Here is a 27,756-nt window from a genome sequence, read left to right as displayed (position 1 = left end):
AAGAACAAATAGTAATATTTACTTAAAGTATGTGGAATAATCTGACGCATGAATCCGTTAACTAGTCTCTAACATTCAAAACAAGATGGAGAAAGTTATTTGACTAGATTTAAAATGAAGTTACAAGTGTTATAAATTTGCAGTGTACGGACATACGTACATACATGCACGTATACATACATACTGCAAATACACGCTTACAAACATACACGCATACATACATACACCTACACATGATTTTGTGAATGAATTGGGAAAGTGGGGTTAATCCTTTCTGGGCATTTATTATAGTTGCACCAGAATTTGGTCATCTGACCATCTGTATATGTCACAAAAAAAAAAAAACAAATCTACAATGTGTGTGTCTTTTATGTATCTGTTGAGCATCATGACAGAGGGAGTGACAGTATGGAGGGAGGGGCATAAAAAAAAGGAGGGGTGGTGGTCCAAGTGTGCAGCAGGTTTGTGAGCACAGCAGCCAGAAGAGGAGGAGGAGGAGGAGGAAGGAAGAAGGAAGAGCAGCCAGCTAAACAGTGTGGCTCCAGACGGCTAGAGAAAAAGAAGGTATGACGATTCATGTTTGATGCTTTTTAGCCTTTTTAACGGCGTCGACAAGAACCAGATGGGATGCTCCCTCATCCCTTCATCCTCTCATCCCTCTGTTTTCCCTTTTTTTGTGCTCTCCATCTGCCGGCTAGGAAGAGCGGCGTGATACTGCGCGGGGAGGGGGGTTAGCGGGGGATGGGATAGCATCAATATGCCAGCAGAGAAGCGGGCGCAGTAGTTTCCCTCCGTTTTCACTGGGTGCAAGGACCACGCCCTCCTGTCAGACACCACCATGATGATGGTGATGATGATGAGGCACAAACAACAGCATTAGCTTTATTCACGACATGATCATCAGCATCACCATCAGCAGTGACACACATCGCATACATTTGTACATAAAAGCTATACCTCTTAGCTGTATCGAATAGTGTGCTATTCCATCATGATACTTGGTCAATGATACACATGCAGGTTGAATTAAGGTTATGTTTTTAAAATACTTGGCAAGTAAAGATGATACTGATGCGACAAATATCAAAATATTTGGAAAACATTGCTGAACATATGATGATATCACCATGATACTTTGTGTATGTTGTTAATGGCATCATGACAAAATACCATCATTTTGATCCTATGTCATCGGTACTGATAGTAACATGATACAATATGATAAAATATTCTAAAGATACTCTGTCAATTATACAGATATGATCCAGGTACAATAGTATTGACTCTACCACAATACTCTAAACACAATGCAGATTTTTCTCAAGATTCAAAATTATCGCAGCACTTCTTTAATGAGACAATAGTTTTACGTCATGCTATCAGGATGTTACTTTACATGTGCAAAGCAAAAAAAAAAAAAAACATTGTAGGATAATCCACATGATAGTTTGTAAACGTTATTGATCGTATCACAATAACTTAAGATAATACTTATACATCAATGCCAACAGTATCACAAAGCAACGTTGGTGTAATGTCATTAGGATATTTTGCAATAGATTGCATTACAATATGATCATACCACTTTAACAATACAAAACATACAATACAAACTATCAGAATATATAACTGCTATATATGAGTAGATATCACTGAATGATTTCAATTATAAAAATATCACACCATAACATGTCCATCATATCAACTACTAAGAGATGACATGACAGTCATTGATATCTACGGTATCACAATGTGCAATGTTATGATGCTAATTTGCCATTATACCTACAGTATAAAAATATGTTATTAACTCTATATTGGGTTATCTGCTGCTATTATAATACAATCGTGTCTTAATATAGCAATAAAACAACACAGTGCCAAAAATTCAGATTACGGATTTTGGATTATAATAACGCTATTTTGTTAATGTTACTAACAGTATCATGATACAGTATTACTACGTTTCACTGATGACCCAACAGTGTAGGAATATTTTAATTATGTTAAAATATTCATATCTATACATAACAGTATCACATTATCTTTCACAAAATTCTAACAGACATATGCCTTTTGTGTAGCATATGAAGACACTTAATACCAATGGATTATCAGAGTCAGTTTTAGCAGACTGCCAGCACAGAACAGCTTGACTTTTATTATTTATTTTTCTGGTGCAATGCTGCTAACAATACGCAAGAAAAACAGACGCTTTGTTGTGTGGAGTTACACACGATGACACTCGGAACACATTTTACAACACTGACGCTGCATATTGATGATTAGTCAGATTCACATCACGTGGGTGCTTTGAAGGAGATCAAGATATGATTAGCAGCATCTTCTGGAAACTCAACTCTGATTTTTTCATTTTTTAGGTGGGTATGGAGGAAAACGAGGTGCTCCAAATCTGTCAATATATTAGCAATGACAGAATTGATTTGGGAATTTGAGGGTGTTCCAACACTGTCAGGATGATGGCTGAAGTTTTTGACGGTGTGAGGATAAATGTCGGCATGACAACTGGATAAGAATTTTGGTTACGACAGGCTTAGTTTGGATTTTTTTAAGTCGAATACATTAGGTTTGTTTGGGCTTTGTGTTGGCCTGAGTTGGTATTCGAATCAACATGTGTACCTTTGGTGGGTTATTTTTAAGCAGTGATGTTGAAAATATGGTGTCCAATCATCTGCCCCGGTGAGCGCCATCATGTTTGTGTGATTCACCCGCTAAGCTGCTAACGAGATTTGAGTGCACAGTACGTCATTTTTGTTGGAACGCCACCCAGAAAGTGTCTGAGTCTATTTGTGGAGCTGCTGACGTAGACGTCCTGGCATATTTAATAAGCATATCTCACAGTACGGCCCATATAAAAAAACAGCAGGAAGTATTCTCCTTTAACTACATCATTGCTGAACAGATTTCAAAGACTGAAAGAGCGTTTTGAGCAATTTAGTATTATAATTATTGGTTGGCAGGCATCCTATTCAGGACGTACCCAGCCTAGTTAGCATGGATAGGCTCCTGCAGCTCCGTGATCCTCATGACGATAAGCAGCACAGAAGATGAATGAATTATTACTATTTGTTATCTATTTATTCTACTCAATAGTTTGTGCTCTTATACTGCATTCTTTCTACATTCAAGGTCCAGTTTAATTAATTCAAAATTCCGTTATGCAAAAAATTGCTTTTTAAAATGTACTCTTCACCTCTTTTCATTTACATGACCCATTGACTCATTCATTAATCAAATCAATCAAGAGTTTTTCCATTTTCTCCCCATGATGTGAGTTATTATTAGTGTTCCCCCTGCTAGGTTTACTCCTCCTCACCTGGAGGATCCATGAAAGAAGCCATGCCGGTGCTCACAGCAGGAGCAGGTGAGATGAAACGCTCAGAGTAATCGCACCATTACTCATTATGTTGTTTCATGTTTTTCTTCCTTCTCGAAGGGCTCCATGAGACATTGGCCCTGCTTACCTCGCAGCTGCGGCCTGATGCCAACCACAAGGAGGACATGGTCTTCCTTAAGGATGTCTTCAGCGAGAGAAGTTTAGCATACCTGATGAAGGTGAGGAACCCATTAATGTTTGATAGTGCACTTAGAATACAAACACTATGTTTACAGAGTAATTCATGTTCTGTGGAACTGTCACTAAGACGGCACTCATCGAACTCATTGGCTGCCATAGAGGCCTGGCAGTGATCATTCGCTGCCATCTTCCCAGTCCGAATGGATTGGAAGTTTAGTGCTGTCAACTGCACTGAAACACAGACACTCACAGCAAGTCCTCCCAGTTTAAATGAATTGGATATCTATCGTTGTCAGTGCCTAGCAATGAATTAAATAATATGAAATTTCAAACACTCAAGTGAGTGTTGTTTGGGGGCCACAATAATTTTATTAGTTTCATTGTTATTGACATTTTATTTATAAATTTATACATTAAATAATTAGATAAAAATTAATATATAGAAATACAATAAAGGGTTAAAAGTATGATACAACTCTAACGTACTATATTTGGTGTGATATACAACACTAACGTTTCACAAATACAGTAGATTATTTAAAGTACACGATATAGACTATATCAAGGGCGTAGATTTGCATAAAGACAGTAGGGTCATGACATTACCAACTTTTCAGGATGGTCAAATTGTCTCCACCAACTTTTAAGCAACCTTATTTGCATTATATAGTTACTTCAGTTATATAGATAATTTAGATTGTCTTTCCATATGTTGTATGGATAGAATTGACTCTACCATTATTAAGTGAATTACTATGATTATGTTCAGGCTGACATTTACGCATTTTCACTTGCTGAACTTGCTCAAACACACATTTGATTGGTTGATGACATGACCCAACAAACACACACTCACAGCCCAGACAGAAATACAACCTGTCGACAAAATGCCGCCTCCTCCGCTCCTTTCAAAGACGAGGGATATTCGAATTTTTTTGGGGCCAGCAGCAGCAGCAACCACTGAAAGTAATGTAAAAAGACATCATTGTTGTGGAGGTGGGGAACACACCACTAATATTGCTACCTAAAGTCCGACCTGCTTCAGAGTTAGCCATAACATTAAACCGTATAAATTTGCTAACTTGCTAAACTCAAGTAGGAAACTGCTTAAAGAGAAGTGTCCTTCAGTATGTTTTCTACTGTCAACATTAATGTAGTGAAACGAGGTTTACCCCTTCTCCAAAATTTTCATTTTTATTTTATTTATGTGGTCTTAAAGCAGCTCAAAGGAGCTTTCTTTTTTTTTTTTTTTAGTTTTGTTGTATTTGGGGACAAAAGCAGTAGTGTTTTACCTGAAGGAAGGTTCCATTTTTATTTATTTTTGGTATTCCCTAACTAGGACGTTTTTTCAGTTGTATTTAATTTCTTTGTTTAGACAGACAATGTGGAGTGGTCTTAAGACAATTGTTTTTTTTTTTTTTTTTTGCATTCCTGGATGGTTAAGAGATTACTATGTATGTTAATAATATAATTTAAATTCTGTTCAAATATTGCAACTTAAATTTGCTAAATGTTTCTTTAGTATTTTTTTAAAACAAAGGTTTGAATCGAACAATGTATAGTGGGGCAAATAAGTATTTAATCAACCACCAATTGTGCAAGTTCTCCTACTTGAAAAGATTAGAGAGGCCTGTAATTGTCAACATGGGTAAACCTCAACCATGAGAGACAGAATGTGGAAAAAAAAACAGAAAATCACATTGTTTGATTTTTAAAGAATTTACTTCCAAATTAGAGTGGAAAATAAGTATTTGGTCACCTGCAAACAAGCAAGATTTCTGACTGTCAAAATGGTCTAACTTCTTCTAACGAGGTCTAACGAGGTCTAACGAGGCTCCACTCGTTACCTGTATTAATGGCACCTGTTTTAACTCATTACCGGTATGAAAGACACCTGTCCACACTCTCAGTCAGTCACACTCCAAACTCCACTATGGCCAAGACCAAAGAGCTGTCGAAGGACACCAGAGACAAAATTGTAGACCTGCACCAGGCTGGGAAGACTGAATCTGCAATAGGTAAAACGCTTGGTGTAAAGAAATGAACTGTGGGAGCAATTATTAGAAAATGGAAGACATACAAGACCACTGATAATCTCCCTCGATCTGGGGCTCCATGCAAGATCTCACCCCGTAGCGTCAAAATGATAACAAGAACGGTGAGCAAAAATCCCAGTACCACACGGGGGGACCTAGTGAATGACCTACAGAGAGCTGGGACCACAGTAACAAAGGCTACTATCAGTAACACAATGCGCCGCCAGGGACTCAAATCCTGAACTGCCAGACGTGTCCCCCTGCTGAAGAAAGTACACGTCCAGGCCCGTCTGCGGTTCGCTAGAGAGCATTTGGATGATCCAGAAGAGGACTGGGAGAATGTGTTATGGTCAGATGAAACCAAAATAGAACTTTTTGGTAGAAACACAGGTTCTCGTGTTTGGAGGAGAAAGAACACTGAAATGCATCCAAAGAACACCATACCCACTGTGAAGCATGGGGGTGGAAACATGCTTTGGGGCTGTTTTTCCAGGACAACTGATCTGTGTAAAGGAAAGAATGAATGGGGCCATGTATCGAGAGATTTTGAGTGAAAATCTCCTTCCATCAGCAAGGGCATTGAAGATGAGACGTGGCTGGGTCTTTCAGCATGACAATGATCCCAAACACACAGCCAGGGCAACAAAGGAGTGCGCTCGTAAGAAGCATTTCAAGGTCCTGGCGTGGCCTAGCCAGTCTCCAGATCTCAACCGTATAGAAAATCTGTGGAGGGAGTTGAAAGTCCGTGTTGCCCAACGACAGCCCCAAAACATCACTGCTCTAGAGGAGAGCTGCATGGAGGAATGGGCCAAAATACCAGCAACAGTCTGTGAAAAGCTTGTGAAGAGTTACAGAAAACGTTTGGCCTCCATTATTGCCAACAAAGGGTACATAACAAAGTATTGATATGAACTTTTGGTATTGACCAAATACTTATTTTCCACCATGATTTGCAAATGATTTCTTTAAAAATCAAACAATGTGATTTTCTGTTTTTTTCCCCCACATTCTGTCTCTCATGGTTGAGGCTTACCCATGTTGACAATTACAGGCCTCGCTAATATTTTCAAGTGGGAGAACTTGCACAATTAGTGGTTGACTAAATACTTATTTGCCCCACTGTATCACTTGAACTAATACATATGAAAGTCAGTATAAGTTAGTTTAAATCAATACAGATTTATTTTGTATTGATCATTTAGCTTATCGATTAATTAGGTTCATATTCGTGAGAAATGTAGCCCTCACCCCCATTCACTCAATCTGTTTGGTCTTAGTTCTTAATGTCCCGTCCTCATCAAATAGTGTACGTGCAGGTTATGCTGTTATATCGTCCATACCAATGTTGAGACCAAACCTACGCCCGTGGACTATATTCAACATTCTATCCTGCTGCTTATTTATTATTTTTAAAAATTCCAAATGTACTGTATTGTCTAAAATATTCCATACAACTTAATGGCATATGTATACAAATGTAGCATAGGTTAAGATCATTGCAACTCTAAAGTAATGCTTCAATGCAATGCAATCTACATTTTTGCATTCCATGTTGACATATCTAATGTTCTGTGCAACTCTATTACAGTAGGCCTATGTTTATATACCTTTAATGCGCTAAAAAATTCAAATGCAGTTTATCTACATTTCTGTTCTAGATCCATGAGAGGCTGAGACAGTATGAGAGACAGAGTCCAACTCCTGTATTGCACAGCGTCTCTTCTCTAGCCGAAGATGTACGGTCACTACACACACACACACACACACACACACACACACACACACACACACACACACACACACACACACACACACACACACACACACGCACACAACAATACAGGACATAATAATGTCCTTGGCGGAGGTGATAACCCTGAAAGTGCTCCAGCCAAGAAGCATTACAAGAACTGTTCGGAGGTTGTAAAATAAAAATTAAAAAAAAGCTAAGTCATTGCCAGGCACATCTCTTTCAGAGGCTAACATCCTGCAGGCCTAGCAAAAGTGCTGACCTGGGCCTGCTCGCCACTCAGCGACCACTGGACAGGAAGCTGATGTGTGTTTATGTAATTGACAGGTGACGGACGAGCTGCAGAGTCGTCCGATGAACACGGAGGAGGGAGAGCTGCTGCATCTGCTCACGTCACCACATTTCAAGGTAAGCTACTAGCAATTAGTAGTCACATGGCTCAAGCCTTATCCAGGAGAAGCACTGCTGATTGGTGGTACAGATGTACGTCAACAACTTGAAAAAGAAGAAAATGGTGGTGCATCGTAAAACAGGATGCTGGCTTTGCTTTGACCTGCTTTATGGGTGTTCAAAAAAAGCTGTGAACCAACTTTTGTGTGGGCAAGATGGTGTGCACCACGAACATACATGTAGTCAACATACCTGAAGTTGCCGTGTTGTGATATCCTCCCAGGCCCTCTTATCCGTGCACGACATTGTCGCTCAGAAGAGTTTCGATCCAGTCTTGCCGCCGTTGCCAGACGACTATGACGACGAACTGGAAGAGGAATCAGTAAAAATCGTGCGTCTGGTGAAGAACAAGGAGCCTCTGGTCAGTAGTGACGCATAAAGAAAAAAACACAACATGGAGTGATCGGGTCTCACTGATCTGATTTTATTCTAATTCCATGTCCATGCCTACATCTCAGGGCGCCACCATTCGGCGAGATGAGGCAAATGGGGCTGTAATTGTGGCTCGTATCATGAGAGGAGGTGCAGCAGACAGAAGTGGTAAATTGGAAGTGAATCCTAAACTGAACCCTAATTCAACCCTAATCTCAAACTTAAACCATGTAACACGAACACTAACCACACCAATCTTTAACTGGAATATTTACCCCTAAATTTTAAACAAAACCTAACCTTCATGCATGAAAAATATACAGGACACTAGCCTCTAACCTTAAGCCTTATCCCTAACACATGACACAATCCACATCCCTATCAGCTCTCTATCTGGACGACCCCTTTGTGACTCAACTCAACACTTGTCTGAGACACTTTGGGAATAATTTTTGCAACTCAATTAGTTTGCACCACAGACTTTTGCCTATCATTACTTTATGCATCATAATTATTTGCTCATCTCCCTTATTTGTCTTTTCCTGGTTTTGTAGTTAATTTTGGAAGCAACGAAATTTTGTTAACTTTGCTGATAAAAGACACAGAGATGATTATTTGAAGGCGAGGACGGCTAAAGAATCAAAAGGCTGATCCATCAGTTTGCACAGGATACTGACTCCCCCCTGGGTATTGATTACTATTTAGCGTCTAGGATTTCTTTGTTGTGGCGAGAGATCATAGTAGGGAAACTTCAAAATATATAGATCAATTTCATGGAGGAGCCTCTTAAATTGATTTGTGTTTCTTTCCTTGTCGTATTTGTGGTTCCTCAAAGGTTTGGTCCATGTAGGAGATGAACTCAGGGAAGTCAATGGCGTCTCTGTGGTCCACAAGAGGCCTGACGAGATCAGTCAGTTGCTGGTAAATCAAAACGTGTGGAGGTCATCCCGCTTCCCTCGTATTGAAACTCTTCTTCTGATCCAGTCACAGTCGCAAGGCTCCATCACTCTTAAGATCATCCCTGCTATTAAAGAGGAAGACCGACTGAGGGAGAGCAAGGTGAGCCTCCACGAAGGGTAGCTTTCCAAAGAGCTGATTTATCACTATAGTAGGCATTTGGCATAGAAGAATGTACAGTATAGTCAAAGTAACCTCTATTGCCAGACAAGCAAATGCAATGTAAGTGTCAAGTTCAAATACAAATCCTTAGGTTGACATTTATAATATTACCCAAATTAAGGAGAGAAGGCACTCAATTTAGTCGAAAAGCTTGCAAGGAGAAGGAGGGGAAACTATACAATGCAATACTAGACTACAAAATACAGCTTCCGCAATAATTGTAAAAAAAAAAAAAAAAAAAAAAACTCTTTCACCTCTCTTTTTATTTGGGATGACCCGAGCAACAAGAGAGTGTGTCAACCTTAACAGGATGGGTAGCCAAGCGGGCGACACCTATTTGAATTTGTTTGGCTATGTTTATGCATGTAGGTGGGATTAATACATGTGTTTCAGCACATTCCAGCAAAGCAAAACTGTCTCTGTTGTTGTCTCTGCCCTTGAGAAGGCAAGAATCTTCAAGGCTTCTTCAAGAAAAACATTCCCTCTTTGTGAGCAAAAATAAGCAAAAACATTCTTCATTGCGAGCAGAAATGAGCAAAAGCATTTCTTCATTGCGACCAGCTAAAAGCATTTCTTTATTGCGAGCAGCTATTGATTAAAGCAATTATATAATAAACATCTTAATAACTATCTCATCAAATACATTTCATGAAGCGAGAACATTTGGGAAGTAATAAAATGCGACGATATGATTTCTCAAATGTCCCAGACAGTTTAGTTTCTCAATGTCTGTGGCTTGTCCTTGAAGTTGACCTGTGGAACCTAGGCCGGTTTAAACCGGTCAGAATGACAAGGCAGTTCTATCAAGAGCTAAACAGGTCTATAGTTATCAATCACAAAAATGTCTCTTACTGCAATCAATCATGGAACATCCTATTATAGCAATCAATACTTTATTATGAGCCTTCATTGGTAAAAGCAAATATTTGACAACCATTTAATAATTATCTTATCAGTAAGCAAGCAGGCAAATGAGCTATTAAGACAGCCAACGAGTTCAATACGTATTTTTGTTGGTCACATACTGTATATGGCATCTCTCCAACTCCCTTAAACCAAATAGCTACGCGCTGGCCAGTGGAATGATTTGAAAAACCGCAATGATAATGACGACAATACTAATAAGTCAAGTCAAAATTATTGCAATGAGGCTTGCGCCTGGCCTGCATGCTAACCCAAGATTCACGGTTTTAGGCGTGAATGCAGCTGTTCCATCTATAAAACGTTCAAGATAAATTATTATTAATACTGAATTTTTGCGAAACTAGCTCCTAACTACATGGTTGCCAATTTTTAAGACAATCAAATCCAAGATTTAGGATTGCTATGTTTTATATGTTAGAACTTGCAGTGGCTTTGACCTTTAACTAAGACCTGTATGACTTGATGCATTCTTAGGTCTTAAAATAACTAACCTTTGAATTGTGAATATAGACTGACGAGGAAGTGAAGGAGACAGAGAAGCACTATCATACCTTGTAGCGCATCTAGGATGCATTTTATACAAATCTGTTTAATCCAGGTGTACGTAAGGGCCTTGTTCGACTACATCCCGTTGGAAGACAAGGCCACACCATGCCAGGAGGCTGGACTTCCCTTCAAGCGGGGCGACATCCTTCAGGTAGTGACCCAGGATGACCCTACCTGGTGGCAGGCCAAACGTGTGGGGGACAGCAACCTGCGTGCCGGCCTTGTCCCGTCCAAACACTTCCAAGAGAGGTAAGCGCTGTGCAGACATAGATTGAATACTCCAATACTCCATTTACACTATAGACTGTTTCCTGAAATATCCTTAATTTTCCTCCACACCAGACGACTAGCCTACAGGATGAAAGTGGGGACGCTTCCCAATCCCAAGTCCCCCAAAACGCCTTCTTGTAAGTTAAATGCTTTGCAATTATGACTCAATACAAACATGAATATTAGTTTAAATTAGTTCACTTCCCTTTGCTTGTCTATAAACTGTACAGCCAGGTAAGGGGTGGTTCAATCTGCGTTGGGTGTTTGGGGGAAGGCAGGTGGGGCTTCAGCATGGGCTTTAAGCTTTGCGTGCGATCCGATTACGCACGGCAGGGGGGAGGCCTCGCTGGCTTAGCAACACAGCAGCCACCCCCCGCTACTCTTAATTCGCCCTCCAGCCCAGATGGGGTCTCTGTGCCTGCTTTTTCCACTGCCTTTTGCATTAGTGATTATTATCGCCTTAAAGTTCAGCATATGTCAATTAAGAGTTTTGTCACATCAAAGTACCACCAGACGTTAGCTAGTTTACCATTCTGTCAAAACCATTAAATGCTTTAAACAGGTATCTTGTTGGTAATGTAGCAAACGAAATCTTTTCTCATACTTCAAATAATACTCGTTATCGTTAGATGTAGGAAACAAGACAAGACAAAACATGACTTGCATGAACGTTGGGGCAAATCACATTAATATATCAGAAACCATAATTATAACAGATTGTCTTTTGCTCACAGTTTGCACGAGATGCTCCTCTAGCAGTCTGCTTTTCCATATACTTACAAGAAACCGGCTAAATCAACATAAATCTCCAACTATGAGGATACTGTAACCCTTCCTGAACAGATATATTTGGACACTGCTCCATTTTTTATTTTTTTTTTAAGTTAGGCCAGTAATATCTTGTTCTTCTTGAATTGTGTTCTAAGTTTTATTCTTTTCTGTCTCAGATGACCAAGCGTGTGATAAAGGTGAGTACAATCAAGGCAAAGACGTGTTGGTTTGTGTATTTGAATATTTACACAGATTTATATAACAACCCAGCGGAATAATGCTGTATAATGATTCTGTATCTACCTCTGTGTACGTGTCTTTGTCTCCTATTGCCTATTACTGTCATTTTACCAATGAGTGCACTCACTATTTTCTGGATTAAGGGTCGGAACACATGACAGGGATGAGAACACACCCAACGATTCTGTCACAACATTTTTCGTTACAGCCTTATGCATTGACACTGCAGGAAATGGAGCAAAATTTCCATAGACGTCAAGAAAGAAACTTTTTTATTCATCAAAAAAAAGCAAAACGTCCTACATTAAAACGGACGGCATCCATACTTGATATCAATGACGAGCCATCATTTTTCTATGCTTGTTCCCTAACCCTTATTAGGGATGCACAGTGGTATGAAAAAGTATCTGAACGTTTTGGATTTTTTTCACATCCCTGCATAAAATCATCATCAATTCTGATCTGATCTTTGTCAAAATCACACAGATGAAAAAACTGTCTGCTTTAACTAAAACCACCCAAACATTCATAGTTTGCGTATTTTAATGAGGATAGCATGCAAACAATGACAGAAGGAGGAAAAATAAGTAAGCGAACCATCACATTTAATATTTTGTGGCCACCCCCTTTGGCAGCAATAACTTCAACCAGACACCTACTGTAGCTGCAGATCATTCTGGCACATCGATCAGGACTAATCTTGGCCCATTCTTCTCTACAAAACTGCTGTAGTTCAGTCAGATTCCTGGGATGTCTGGCATGAATCGCTGTCTTTAGGTCATGCCACAGCATCTCAATGGGGTTCAAGTCTGGACTTTGACTTGGCCACTCCAGAACGTGTATTCTGTTCTTTTGAAACCATTGTGAAGTTGATTTACGTCTGTTTTGGATCATTGTCTTATTGCAGCATCCATCCTCCTTGTAGCTTCAACTGTCTGACAAACGGCCTCAGGTTTTCCTGCAAAACATCCTGATAAACTTTTGAATTCACTCTTCCATTAATGATTGCAAGTTGTCCAGGCCCTGAGGAAGCAAAACAGCCCAAATCATGATGCTCCCTCCACCATGCTTACGGTGGGGATGAAGTGTTGATGTTGGGTGAGCTGTTCCATTTTTCCTCCACTCATGATGATGTGTGTTACTCCCAAACAATTAAACTTTGGTTTCATCAGTCCAAAAATATTTTGCCAAAATGTCTGTGGAGTGTCCAAGTGCCTTTTTGCAAACATTAAACGAGCAACAATGTTTTTTTATTTTTTATTTTTTTATATATAGCAGTGGCTTTCTCTGTGGAATCCTCCCATGAACACCACTTGGCCATAGTTTTACATATAGTTTATGTGTGCACAGAGATACTGGACTGTGCCATTGATTTCTGTAAGTCTTTAGCAGACACTCTAGGGCAGACATGTCCAAAGTCTGGCCCGGGGGCCAAATGTGGCCCGTGGTCGGATTTCATCCGGCCCCCAGCCTCTGTCATAAAATCAATAACGTCTGGCCCGCAGAAAGACTTAATAAATTGATCAGCAGTACTGCTCCAAGCATATGAAGTAGCTTACACACTAAATGCTGCTCCTCATTTACCCACTAAAAGGGAGCAGCACTCTAAGCAACATTACCACATGTGACCCTTTACTCTCAATTTTCTAAAATGTCGACAATCAACAACAACAAAAAAAGTTGACTGCAACGGCTGGCGCTTCAAGGATAGGTGGAAACTGGACTATTTCGTCACTAAAATATGCAACGACTGTGTCTGCCTCATTTGCAAAGAGACAGTCGCTGTTTTTAAAGAGTTCAATATGAGGCGATATTACTAAACAAGACACGCTGACATGTACCACAAGATTACAGGGTAGATACGTAGCGCGTAACTTGAAGCTAGTTTAATTTCACAGCAGCAGTATTTCGCAAGAGCCCTAGAGTTGAAAGAGAACGCCACAAAGGCTATTTGCAAAATTGTTGAAATTATTTAAAAAAAAAAAAAAAAAAAGTAGTGCTGCAACGATTAATCGATTAACTCGAGTAGTCAATAAGAAAAAAATATTCGAACAAAATTTTGTTGCTTCGAGTATTCGTTTAATTAAAGTGGCATTGTAATGGTTGATTTTAAAAGTGTTTGCATTTAATTTTACTGCTGGGGGTGGATACAGTGCCCTCTGGTCTGCCTCTTTTCACATGGCTGAATCCAACTGCTCCCTGTTAAGACCAACATAAGCTAAGCTTTTGTTTGAGCAAATGATTTTTAATGCATTCTTAATTTAGTTTGTAGGTATATTTATCCGTTTTTTTTTTGTGGGAATATGTGTCTGAACCACTTGTTAAGAGCATTGTAAAAAAAAAAAAAAAAACTTTCGCATTTTATAGCATTTAAGCTAGCAGACTTTTTCTCTCCAAGTTAGCCAATTGTTCTTTTTTTGTACACAGATCCTCATTTAAAAAAAAAAAATTATATCGTTTGAGGCTCAGCTCAGGTGTTTTAATTTTTCATGTTCCTTATCCGATTACTCGATTATTCGAACTAACTAGTCCATTGATTAATCGACTACTAAAATATTCGATAGCTGCAGTCCTATAATAAAGCAAATGTTGCACACAGAACGGCTTGCTTAAAAATTTGCTTGAATATATTGTTCTACGTAAAGGACGTCAGCCAAGGTCGGCCCCCCTACATTTTTGCCACACCAAATTTGGCCCCCTTTGCAAAAAGTTTGGACACCCCTGCTCTAGGGTTCTTATTCACCTCTCCGAGTATTCTGCGCTAAACTCTTGGCGTCATCTTTGGTGGACGGTCACTCCCTGGGAGAGAAGCAACAGTGCCAAACTCTCCATTTGTAGACGACTTCTCTGACTCAGTCTGTCTGACTGATTGATAAACATCCAGACTTTTGGAGATGTTTTTGTATCCTTTCCCAGCTTTATACAAATCAACAATACTTGATTACAGGTCTTCAGACAGCTCTCGAGCCATGATACACATCAGACAATGCTTCTCATCAAAACAATTCCTACCGGATGTGTGAGCAAGGCGGCTTTAAACCACTCATGAGTGATTGGGCACACACCTGACCTAAATTATTTGGTAAAAATTGGTTTCAATTGCTCTTTAAGTCTCCTTAGGCAGAGGGTTCACTTACTTATTTTCCTCCTTCTGTCATTGTTTGCATGCTATCCACATTAAAATACGAAAACCTATAAATGTTTGGGTGGTTATAATTAAAGCAGACACTGTTTTTACATCTGTGTGATTTTGACAAAGATCAGTCACATTTGATGGTGATTTTATGCAGAAAGGTGAGAAATTCCAAAAGGTTCAGATACTTTTTCATACCACTCTACATGTGTTGGAGCCCATTTTAGATTACTTTGTGCATGAGAGGTAGGATACACCCTGGACTGGTCACTAGCAAATGTCAGGGCGCAGAGACAACCAATCATATTCATACTTAAACCTATTAGAAATTTGTCTTATTTCTTTAATTAGACCACCATGTGTGGTTTTGGGATGTAAGAGGATGTTAAAAATATGTGAAGACAGAATCATGCAATTGAGGTATATGTACTAACCACTAGCCTACAGTGATGCCGGATACCATACATGCAACATTAAAGTTAGTATTTGTTAATGTTTGGTTGAATTGAGCCATCATCTGGCCACTTTTACATCCTGTCATCCCTGCATTGTCTTTATCCCATCTCTCCTGTAGCGTTTACAAGGTGTCCTTCATCTGTGTTGCTTACCCATCCCTTCTTTTCCCTGCTTGCTTCCCTACAGACGACTGTGACTGTGAGGGCTATTTCAATGGACAGTACATAGGTGAGAGCGTGTGCATCTTCGTAATCTTGCTCTTCATGGCACTTGGCTGGTTCCACGGATGTAACGGGCCCTGGGGGAGGTCCCAAATGTTTGGCTGCAGGGTTGAGGGTTGGCGAGGAAGGGTCCAGGATGGAGTGTTAGATGTGTAAAACCAATCACTTATAGGTGTTTGCATTTTGCCCCAATTTTTATGTTGGTGTATATACAGCACATAGTACACAAAGGTGTTTGTTGGTGGAAAGAAATGGGTTGTATTGTACAGTTGCTCATCTCTTGGCCACAAGGTTGTTTCCCCATCACACAATCAGAGGAAGTTTCTGAGAGGAACTGTGTCAGCCTTCAGGGTTTCCCAGTCAAATGGTTTTAGAAGGTAATATTCTGATCTGCCATTTCTAGAAAAAAAATACCCTTTGAATGTCAACATTGCGACAGTTCCGCCACTATCCCAGCAGTGCTTCAACACTAGGTCAACGTAAAATTACTTAACTGACGCAAGCAGAAACGAGCATTGACTGGAGGCACAAGTCTCAGTGCAATATCTGCATCTTTCCTAGGGTATCAAATAATCTGGATACTTAAATATACACAATTGTTGAAGAAGCTTGGTTTTTTTCTGTGTGGCTGGTCTGTGATAAAACTACTGAGAGTACAGTGTGAAGTTGACTCGCGACATTCAAGATTGTATCAGAGGTCTAAAACGGCACTCCCACAATAACATGCTAAACTTTTCCCTTTCATATACAGTAATTCAAAAGCTGGTTCCATGTCCTTACCATTGAGAAATACCCATGACTTAAAGAAAAAGTTGGTTTGGAGGGTAGTTTACACTTCTGTGCTCGTCCTCTGATGCTACCTTAGAAATGGAGAAAGCATCACTTCCAAGTTGGTCACTTTCACAAAGACCAACGACATATGCAGAGGTGGGTTTTAACACGTTAGATTTACTCCGTTACATTTAACTTTCTGAGAAAATGTACTTATAAGAGTAGTTATACCACGCCATACTTTTTACTTTTACTTGACTAGATCTGTGAAGAACAAACGTTACTCTTACTCGGCTACTTTGGCCTGCAATTGAGTTGCTACTTTTTTATTCTCTCTTTATTTTTACCAGCACAGTGGCTCACCCAGTTTCACCAATCAGACACAGCAACAATAATCACATGACTTCATTATACCAATTAGACATAACAATATAGATACATCACCACACACAACACAAGCTTGTCGTCCAGTCTTATGTTCACGTTGGTGTTCTAACATAACAACAAGTGGCGTCTTTAAAGCGCCGTAAAAAAGATAAGAGCGCTGCCGTCAAGAATAAAAGTGCGGGTTTCCAACTCTCTCCTAGTTTAGCACCAATAATGTCAAATTTGCATTTGTATGGTTCCGTCTCCATTCGAACAATGTCGCAATTCCGCATGAAAATGATGTAGTATTCATGCCAGGCCCGAGGGGGCAGGCAGATTTACAAGGCGACAGCGAATGATGCACTTTGACCCCACCAAGCTCCTCAGCCCAAAAAAAAACCCTGCCCGCCCACTCCAAACAATGGCATTTTCCTTTTGCTCCAAAAGGCACAAAAAATGGAAACATTCAACATATGTAATTTAAAATATTATTAAAACACTAAATTAAAGCTGACGTTCCGCCATTTGCTGTTTTTGATGTTTAATAGCACTGCTGCTCACGCCCAATGTGACGTGTACGAGTGCTGACGTTATCGGCGTGGGCGCCACGCCACAGGAGCTTTTGATATGCATGTGGAGTGAGCCCCCCTCAAGCCCCCGCAATCGAATTCTTACACTTTGGAGGGAGGATTCAGAATTTTTCGTCTCCGCCGACACCATATGCACGCGAGGCAATTCCGCTACTCAGTCATTGCGTCTTCGTGTCGTAAAGTCACCATGTAAATTGCTCCTCAGTTTCATGGTGGTAAATGTATTTATCCACTAGTCGGGAGTTCTAAGAATCTGGTATAATTTGGGCCTAACATGGTCATCTAATAGATGAAAGTATAATAATGATAAAAATTCATGTAGATGTCTTTATGCTGACTAAAAATATGCTATCGTTTTAAAAATAAGATTTTAAAATAATTACTCAGTACTTGGGTAGTTTTTTCGTCAAATACGTTTTTACTTGTACTTGAGTATATTTTTTGGATGACTACTTTTACTTGTAGTATTATTTTGAATAACGCTACTCTTACTTGAGTACAATTTTTGGCTGTTCTACCCACCTCTGGACATATAAAATAAGACTTGTTTAATATTACCGTGGAAATAGAGGGGAATTGTGAGATTAGTGGGTTCCTTTTAGATGGTGGGAATCAGACTCAGTCAATTAATCTTTGTTATCCAAGTAAAGACATTGTTTCAGTGACCTCCCGCAGAGAAAAGGTGATGACCTTTACTTACTCTACTACTCGAGTGTGGGAAGGATAGTGCCAAGAAAAGTCAATTTTGGTGCTCTGTGTGAAAGTGGCTCTTAACTCCAAGCCTCCCTCAGCCAAACATGAGTCGTCCGCTTCCCTCCATCCTGCTGGAATGCTAACATTGGGAATCTTCAAACACCTGGTAGCGTCACTTTGTAACGCAAAGACATTTGTGCTTCCCATACATTCAGCACCCTGCTTGGAGCCGTTTACCACCCCCTTACTCAGCCCCCCTTCCATGCCTTCCCAACCAATCCCACCTTCCGCCCTCCCCTGCCTGCATCTGCATCTGCTGCAGTGCTCCAGTGTCCCCACCCTACCACCGACCAAATTCCACCCTTATCCACCACCCCACGAGGGCCCTTCTGCCACCTTGGACGCATTGCACACTGTACCAGGCACGTCTGCTGCTCGTTCACCTTCCTGGTGTGCACGTATGAGGCTAAATGAGGCGAAGCTCTAACACCGGTTGTAGTCTCTCCTAAGTGTAACGCAGTGGCGCCCTCCTGTGGTCAGGTGTTTTCCTGGGAATTTTATTCAGGTACGGTGGCCGGCCTCCCTTGGGTGTGTAGTCCGCCGTCTGGATGACAGGTGGACCCGACCGTGGTAGACATGCCCACTTTGCTCAAACCCAGGGTCGGGTCCTTCTGTCCAGCCTCAGCCCTGTAGCTTTTTGCTCCTAGACAGTGGTTCTCAAACTCTCTTCAGAACGCACCACCTCAAAAATACAACATCACTGAAATACTGTTACTGTAACAAGCTCAAGTTTCCATCAAAAAGTATTACACTTGCAAGATGTAGTTGATATTATTTTACGCCATTGTAAGATAATGCACAATAAGGTACTGTAGTATGAAAAAGTATCTGAACCTTTTGGAATTTCTCACATTTCTGCATAAAATCACCATTAAATGTGATCTGATCTTTGTCAAAATTGTACAGATGGAAAAAAAGTGTCTGCTTTAACATAAATCACGCAAACATTTAAAGGTTTTCATATTTTAATGAGGATAGTGTGCAAACAATGACAGAAGCGGGAAAAATAAGTAAGTGAACCATCACATTTAATGCTTTGTGGCCCCGCCTTTGGCAGCAATAACTTCAACCAGATACTTCGTGTAGCTGCAGATCAGTCTGGCACATCAATCAGGACTAATCTTGGCCCATTCTTCTCTATAAAACTGCTGTAGTTCAGTCAGATTCCTGGGATGTCTGGCATGAATCGCTGTCTTTAGGTCATGCCACAGCATCTCAATGGGGTTCTAGTCTGGACTTTGACTTGGCCACTCCAGAACGTGTATTCTGTTCTTCTGAAACCATTGTGAAGTTGATTTACGTCTGTTTTGGATCATTGTCTTATTGGCGCATCCATCCTCTTTGTAGCTTCAACTGTTTGACAAACGGCCTCAGGTTTTCTTGCAAAACATCCTGATGAACTTTTGAATTCACTCTTCCATTAATGATTGCAAGTTGTCCAGGCCCTGCGGTAGCAAAACTGCCCCAAATCATGATGCTCCCTCCACCATGCTTCACGGTAGAGATGAGATGTTGATGTTGGGGAGCTGTTCCCTTTTTCCTCCACACATGACGTTGTCTGTTACTCCCAAACAATTCAACTTTGGTTTCATCAGTCCACAAAATATTTTGCCAAAACTTCTGTGGAGTGTCCAAGTGTCTTTTTGCGAACATTAAACGAGCAACAATGTTTTTTTTGGACTGCAGTGGCTTCCTCTATGGAGTCCTCCCATGAACTCCATTCTTGGCCATAGTTTTACATATAGTGATTTCTTTAAGTCTTTAGCAGACACTCTTGGGTCACTTACTTATTTTCCCCCTTCTGTCATTGTTTGCATGCTATCCTCATTAAAATATGAAAACCTTTAAATGTTTGGGTGGTTTTAGTTAAAGCAGACAGTTTTTACATCTGTGTGATTTTGACAAAGTCAGATCCCATTTGCTAGTGATTTTATGCAGAAAGGTGAGAAATTCCTAAAGGTTCAGTTACTTTTTCATACCACTGTAATTCACACTGCATTTCACTGCAAAGGTTAACGAAATGAACGTTCTTATAGATTTACTTTAATGTACTTAACTAATAATACAGTACTGGATGTAAAAATGCTTGATTTAAGTGATTCTTTTTTGTACCACTAGAGGGAATATGCATTCCACTCTTTGAGAATCACTGTTGGAAGACAACAGCACATATCTACATTTCTAACCGTTTCAAATGCATGGATATGAGTAGCAATTATCAAGTATTATCGTTTTTTTGTGCAGTACCCATGACATTGTGATCTTTCTTTATCTTATCTGTTCCTCTTTCCCGCCCGTCTCCGAATCAGCCGGTCTGCGTAGAAGCTTCCGTCTCAGTCGGAAAGACCGACAAGGCTCCTCGAGTGACGGCTCTGACGCGGGAGAGTCAGAGTTCCTCACTTATGAGGAGGTGACCCGTTATCAACAGCGGCCCAACGAGAGGCCACGACTGGTTGTTCTGATTGGTAAGCTGAGGGAACCAATTAGGGAGGTCAGGTTTTGCCTGGGGGAAAATTCTGATTGGCTGTGTTGGGTTGCTATACAGATTTAGGAAACATCTTGACAATTCCAGAGCGGTTCCCCTCAGTACAGATGGTTGATCGAACAAATTCATCGAGTTTATAGGCCAGGAATTACCCCCCCCCCCCGCCCCTCCCCACAAAAACACTTGTTACTAAATAAATTGTACATATTCGAACATGATTGTTTGAAACATTACATTTTAAGACCATATCACTCAATCCTAGTCCACTGTGAGAAGCACTGAGGTATACAAGTCTAACTCACTTTCATTCTGTGGTTATTCCTCTTAACAAGATACATTTGGTCAAGCTATATATATATTTTTCTTGTTGGTGCTAAGGTTCTCTCGGAGCACGGATCAATGAACTTAAGCAGCGGGTAATTGCTGAGAACCCGCATCGCTATGCTGTGGCGGTACCACGTGAGTCCCAACTTTCCAGATCCAATTTCTGTTTCAATATTTCAGTCTTTAACCATTTTTGGTTGTTCTGCAGATACCACCAGGCCAAAGAAACCTCATGAGAAAGAAGGCGTGGAGTATCACTTTGTCACCAAGCATCAGTTTGACACAGATGTCCTCAACAACAAGTAAGGATGCAAAATTTAAGAACCTTTAAACAAATCAACATGAATGTAGTTTGACTATTGATATGGAATTTACTGTAAATATTTTCAGAAAGCATTAGTGAAGACGGAGTATATACTGTTCCAAAGACTTCATAATATATACGTATAAAACCTATGACCTAAGAAAATATAAGACATAAAACCAAAACAGGCACCTACCTTAGCCATATATAAGTCTCCATGAGCAGCAGCATAAAATAATTCAAAGTTGTTCCCCTTATAATATCCCGATTAATTATTTTTATATGGGTATAACAAAATTTAAAATGGCTATAAATTTCTCAGATTATACACTAGAGGCACAAAAATCACCAAATGTTGAGATAATCACCTATATTTTCAGGATCAATAGCAATATTTAACATAACATATAGGTTTTTGCCCAAAATAGCAACTTAATTTTTTTTCAACAGCTAATAAATCACTCAATTTTCACATCAGAAACTTAATACTTGGGTAAAACATGCAGAATCAATTATAAGTAATTTATAAATAGATTATTAATAAATTCTATATGCAATCACAACTTATTATAATAGAACAGCCCTTTATTGTCATTATACAGTTGTATAGTTAGTTAAATAGTTATAGTGAATAAGGCTAGCGGCCGCCTGACGTAAACAGAGCTTTTCTGGTGAAAATTCCTGTGAATAAATGTTTAAATTCCTGAATTCTTCATAGATACGGACATAAAACAGTCTCGATTCTTGGTTAGAAGCAAAGAAAACGTGCAGTTATTGTTTATTTTATGTAAATATGTCGAAGCACAATGCTACTCTGTTAGTGACTGAGGCTAGCGGCCGCCTGACGTAAACAGAGCTTTTCTGGTGAAAATTCGTGTGAAAAAATGTTTATATCCCTGGATTCTTCAAAGATATGGACGTAACACAGTCTTGATTCTTGGTTAAAAGCAAGAAAAACGTGCATTCAGTGTTTATTTTACTTAAATATGTCGAAGTACAATGCTACTCTGTTAGCGACTGAGGTAGAGTTGCCATCTTTCAGAAATAAGAAATACGGGACGCCCTCTCACACCCCAAGCTGTACAGGCAGAGAAAAAAAGGGACATCCCCAAAACTCCTAAAATGCATAGAAATGTATCTATTCATATATATCCTGTATTAGTTCAATACGGAACGCAACATTTAATTCCCAATTTTGGATCGTTCCTTATTTCAAGGGATAGGTAGGCAACCCTAGACTGAGGCTAGCTGCCGCCTGACGTAAACAGAGCTTTTCTGGCGAAAAGTCTTGTGAATAAATGCTTAAATCCCCGAATTTTCATAGATATGGACCTAAAACAGTCTCGATTCATAGTTAAAAACATAAAAACCATGCAGTTAGCGTTTATTTTACATAAATATGGCGAAATATGATGCCAATGCATCAACGTTTAAACATTTAAAATAGGGCTGTCAAACGATTACAATTTTTAATCGAGTTAATTACAGCTTAAAAATTAATTAATCGTAATTAATTGCAATTCAAACCATCTATAAAATATGCCATATTTTTCTGTAAATTATTGTTGAAATGAAAACATAAGACACAAAACGGATATATACATTCAACATACGGTACATAAGTGCTGGATTTGTTTATTATAACAATAAATCAACAAGATGGCATTAACGTTATTAACATTCTCTTAAAGCGATCCATGGATAGAAAAAGTTGTAGTTCTTAAAAGATAAATGTTAGTACAAGTTATAGAAATTTTATATTAAAACCCCTCTTAATGTTTTCGTTTTATGAAAAATTTGTAAAAATTTCAATCAAAAATTAAACTAGTAGCTCGCCATTGTTGATGTCATTACACCATGCTCACTCCCCAAACCCATAACATCATTTGGACCCAAGCACCAGCAGAGGGCGCCAAACAATAAAAACAAGTAGCAAGTAACAAGCGGACATTACACTGCTGTCATTTTAATCTGAGCGGGGCATGTGCGTTAATTGCGTCAAATATTTCAATGTGATTAATTTAAAAAATTAATTACCGCCCGTTAACGCGATAATTTTGACAGCCCTAGTTTAAAAATGCATGCATGGTACGAAAAATATGATATTTACTTTGAATACTCGAACAAATCACTCCTGAGACAATCCTTCCTGTTTGTATGAGGTACAGCTTAGCTTTCTTCTTCAAAAATCCAAGCCTAAATCCGGCTTGGACATGAGCGTGTGCTGTCTTCGAATGACTATTACAAAATGAAGCTCAGCCCCCTATGATAAGGCGTGGCGCAAGAATGACGACGTATCAGGTCAATAGAGTTTTGAAGTCTATGACTGTACATTAATTGGAAAATTTCAGAAAAGTGTCCACTCCTTTACACCTCCAATAAGTATGTGTAAATGCTGACTGCTGATTGGCTCACACTTTAAACCAGTGGTGTCCAAACTATTCCACATAGGGCCGCAGTGGGTACTGGATTTCATTCCAACAATACCAGACAACACCTTTTCACCAATCTGGTGTCTTACAAGTGTAATTAGTTGATTGCGGTCAGGTGCTGCTTGTTATAGCAGAAACTTCATTGGATAAACTGTCTGTGCGCGATTGGTAGGAACAAAAACCAGGACACACAGCGGCCCTTGAGGACAGGTTTGGACATGCCTGCTTTAAACGGTCCTTTGGTTTGGTTTTCAGGTTCATTGAGCATGGTGAGTACAAGGAGAACCAGTACGGCACCAGTATTGAGGCCATCCGCTCAGTGCAGGCCAAAAACAAAATGTGCATCGTCGACGTTCAGCCAGAGGTATCCATAAGTACCACTTGTGCACATATAACCGCAATCATCCACTGTTTCATTTGTTTGTTGTGTTTTTCCCCCTCGTATGCAGGCCTTGAGAAGGCTGCGGACAGCAGAGTTCAAACCCTACGTGGTTTTTGTCAAACCGCGTGTTCCAGAGAGCAGACGGCGACGCACTGCTGCTACTTCACCGGGAGGGGCGGAGCAAGGTCGCATTACAGTGAGTTCCCCGACCCCAAACAATTACGTTTTATTAAAAAAAATAAAAAATAAAAATAAAAAAAACATAACAATGCAAAAACTTGTACAGTTTAGTCAACCACCAATTGTGCAAGTTCTCCTACTTGAAAAGATTAGAGAGGCCTGTAATTGTCAACATGGGTAAACCTCAACCATGAGAGACAGAATGTGGAAAAAAACCCTGAAAAACACATTGCTTGATTTTTAAAGAATTTATTTCCAAATTAGAGTGGAAAATAAGTATTTGGTCACCTACAAACAAGCAAGATTTCTGGCTGTCAAAGAGGTCTAACGTATTCTAACGAGGTCTAACGAGGCTCCACTCGTTACCTGTGTTAATGGCACCTGTTTTAACTCATTACTGGTATAAAAGACACCTGTCCACAACCTCAGTCAGTCACACTCCAAACTCCACTATGGCCAAGACCAAAGAGCTGTGGAAGGACACCAGAGACAAAATTGTAGACCTGCACCAGGCGGGGAAGTCTGAATCTGCAATAGGTAAAACGCTTGGTGTAAAGAAATCAACTGTGGGAGCAATTATTAGAAAATGGAATACATACAAGACCACTGATAAGCTCCCTCGATCTGGGGCTCCATGCAAGATCTCACCCCGTGGCATCAAAATGACAACAAGAACGGTGAGCAAAAATCCCAGAACCACACGGGGGGACCTAGTGAATGACCTATAGAGAGCTGGGACCACAGTAACAAAGGCTATTATCAGTAACACAATGCGCCGCCAGGGACTCAAATCCTGCACTGCGAGACGTGTCCCCCTGCTGAAGCCAGTACACGTCCAGGCCCGTCTGCGGTTCGCTAGAGAGCATTTGGATGATGCAGAAGAGGACTGGGAGAATGTGTAATGGTCAGATGAAACCAAAATAGAACTTTTTGGTAGAAACACAGGTTCTCGTGTTTGGAGGAGAAAGAATACTGAATTGCGTCCGAAGAACACCATACCCACTGTGAAGCATGGGGGTGGAAACATCATGCTTTGGGGCTGTTTTTCTGCAAAGGGACCAGGAGGACTGATCTGTGTAAAGGAAAGAATGAATGGGGCCATGTATCGAGAGATTTTGAGGGAAAATCTCCTTCCATCAGCAAGGGCATTGAAAATGAGACGTGGCTGGGTCTTTCAGCATGACAATGATCCCAAACACGGAGCCAGGGCAACAAAGGAGTGGCTTCGTAAGAAGCATTTCAAGGTCCTGGAGTGACCTAGCCAGTCTCCAGATCTCAACCCTATAGAAAATCTGTGGAGGGAGTTTAAAGTCCGTGTTGTCCAACGACAGCCCCAAAATATCACTGCTCTAGAGGAGCTCTGCATAGAGGAATGGGACAAAATACCAGCAACAGTGTGTGAATAGCTTGTGAAGAGTTACAGAAAACGTTTGGCCTCCGTTATTGCCAACAAAGGGTACATAACAAAGTATTAAGATGAACTTTTGGTGTTGACCAAATACTTATTTTCCACCATTATTTGCAAATAAATTATTTAAAAATCAAACAATGTGATTTTCTTTTTTTTTTTTTTCCACATTCTATCTCTCATGGTTGAGGTTTACCCATGTTGACAATGGCCTCTCTAATATTTTCAAGTGTGAGAACTTGCACAATTAGTGGTTGACTAAATACTAAATTGCCCCACTGTATATACTGAATACTATTCATAACTTGTTTTATCGAGTTATGAGGCATTGCTTAGTCTTTTTTTCATGTAAATAATTTGCTTTGATAAAAGAGTAAGTTCAGTTATGAACTTAGCCACAGAACAAATCAAACCACCAGAAATTTCCCCAAATTATGGACTTAAAGTATTTGCACCTTTTTGACAGGACGAGGACCTTCAGGAGATGCGCCAGTCGGCCATCCAGATGGATCAGCAGTATGGACATCTGGTTGACCGGGTACTGATCAAGGAGGATTCGGCCAGTGCCTGCACAGAACTGCGAAGTATTTTGGAAAGACTGGAGCGTGAGTGTTTTTGGGTGCCTCTCAGCTGGGTTCGGACCTAAAACACCCTCCAAACCGCCATCATCCTTATCCTCAACCGGACTCGAGGGTCTGCTGCATTTCCCATCTAGCACTTGGCGGGAACCCAGTCTAAATTGCAAAATTCTGCCACTGCCTGAGTGCCACATTTATCAGGATTGCTTTGAAGAACTGCTTGATTCCTCGCTGCCTGGCTTGGTTTGGACGACTACTCAGTCAGCTTTACTGTGACTCCTGTTGGAGTCCATCTAGTAGCATGTTTTGTAATCACTCCAGATCACAGAATGCTTCCCGGGGACTAAATATTCAAAAGAATGTGTCATATGTTTATTTTTCCACAGGCTTCTTTTAAAAGGAACTGCATGTCCTCTTACGTATTTCATGTAAATAATGTACATGTGACTCCTGGTGTGCCAACAAATGCAACCTGTTTACCTTGGAGCCCCACCTGTTTTTATGGATGGATGAATATTTGAGGGGGAGGGGGGGGGGGTGTTTTAATAATCTACCTGAACAGCTCACACATTACAAATAAATGCTCATGGTAAATAAAAAGTGATGACTGATTTGTTCCAAAAACACTAAATACATTTGAAAGAGTTTGGATAAACAAAAGTATTATGATTGTTTGGTTTTACTGACATGACAATGGAAAATGCAATAAAATATGACGTACTGAAGTCTTATTTCGGGTTGGTATGCTAATTTCTGGAAGCGGGGGGCACATTTCGCTGCAACTGTAACATTTGTTTTGGTCTTGGAATGCTGTGCGACAGTCCATACAAGCCTCAATGTTAATTTGTCATTTGTAACGTGTAAACATGTAAAAAGTGCCATAACAAATAAAGAATCAAACTGGTTCAGATTGGAGTTTAGTTCGCTTGCACACTAATTACACCATGTAACACAAATTTTGTTCCAGGTTCTAACTTCAAAGTGGTATGTCCTTGTTTGTTTCATCACATTGATATAGAAAAACACTTTTGTTCCCCCAAATTTTTGGGTTTGTGGTCATGACTTTGAAATTTTATTTTTCACTTTTCTTTACTGTTGTACTTTCTAATACTTATATACAGTAGTGTATAAATATATGTGTATATATATATATATATATATATATATATATATATATATATAGTGCCCTCCATAATTATTGGCACCCCTGGTTAAGATGTGTTTTTTAGCTTCTAATAATTTTTTAAAAATTAAAATAATATGGAACCTTAATGGAAAAAAAGAGAAAAATCCAACCTTCAATACAAGGGCATTTATTCAGTGGGGAAAAAAATCCCACATAAAAAAATAATTTTTT

General features: G+C 39.8%; 1 protein-coding gene across 3 annotated transcripts; it reads left to right on the top strand.

Moving 5' to 3' along the window:
• The first annotated feature begins 467 nt into the window (after positions 1-467).
• On the top strand, positions 468-27,398 carry mpp3a (MAGUK p55 scaffold protein 3a). Of its 3 annotated transcripts, XM_057817448.1 has the most exons (20): positions 468-564; positions 3,322-3,385; positions 3,458-3,576; positions 7,233-7,310; positions 7,652-7,732; positions 7,998-8,135; positions 8,233-8,314; positions 8,982-9,067; positions 9,131-9,205; positions 10,788-10,984; positions 11,078-11,142; positions 11,953-11,973; positions 15,792-15,833; positions 18,746-18,811; positions 20,616-20,771; positions 21,170-21,250; positions 21,324-21,417; positions 24,107-24,215; positions 24,301-24,429; positions 26,288-27,398. In XM_057817448.1, the coding sequence occupies exons 2-20, from the start codon at positions 3,349-3,351 to the stop codon at positions 26,465-26,467; spliced, it is 1,836 nt and encodes a 611-aa protein (XP_057673431.1). In that variant the 5' UTR covers positions 468-564; positions 3,322-3,348; the 3' UTR covers positions 26,468-27,398. The 3 variants fall into 3 exon arrangements, with proteins under 3 accessions (XP_057673431.1, XP_057673433.1, XP_057673434.1); XM_057817450.1 differs by lacking the exon at positions 18,746-18,811 and having other exon boundaries at positions 26,288-27,321; XM_057817451.1 differs by lacking the exons at positions 15,792-15,833; positions 18,746-18,811 and having other exon boundaries at positions 26,288-27,321.
• Positions 27,399-27,756: the final 358 nt, after the last annotated feature.

Source organism: Corythoichthys intestinalis, chromosome 16, assembly GCF_030265065.1.
Source record: "Corythoichthys intestinalis isolate RoL2023-P3 chromosome 16, ASM3026506v1, whole genome shotgun sequence".
Classification (NCBI taxonomy): domain Eukaryota; kingdom Metazoa; phylum Chordata; class Actinopteri; order Syngnathiformes; family Syngnathidae; genus Corythoichthys; species Corythoichthys intestinalis.
This window is presented reverse-complemented; position numbering and strand designations above follow the sequence as displayed.

Coding starts and splice junctions, on each gene's coding strand:
- mpp3a (XM_057817448.1), top strand. CDS start 3,349: ATGAAAGAAGCCATGCCGGTGCTCACAGCAGGAGCAG. Junction 8,136..8,232: donor TGAAGAACAAGGAGCCTCTG/GTCAGTAGTGAC, acceptor CCTACATCTCAG/GGCGCCACCATTCGGCGAGA. Junction 24,430..26,287: donor CGGAGCAAGGTCGCATTACA/GTGAGTTCCCCG, acceptor CCTTTTTGACAG/GACGAGGACCTTCAGGAGAT.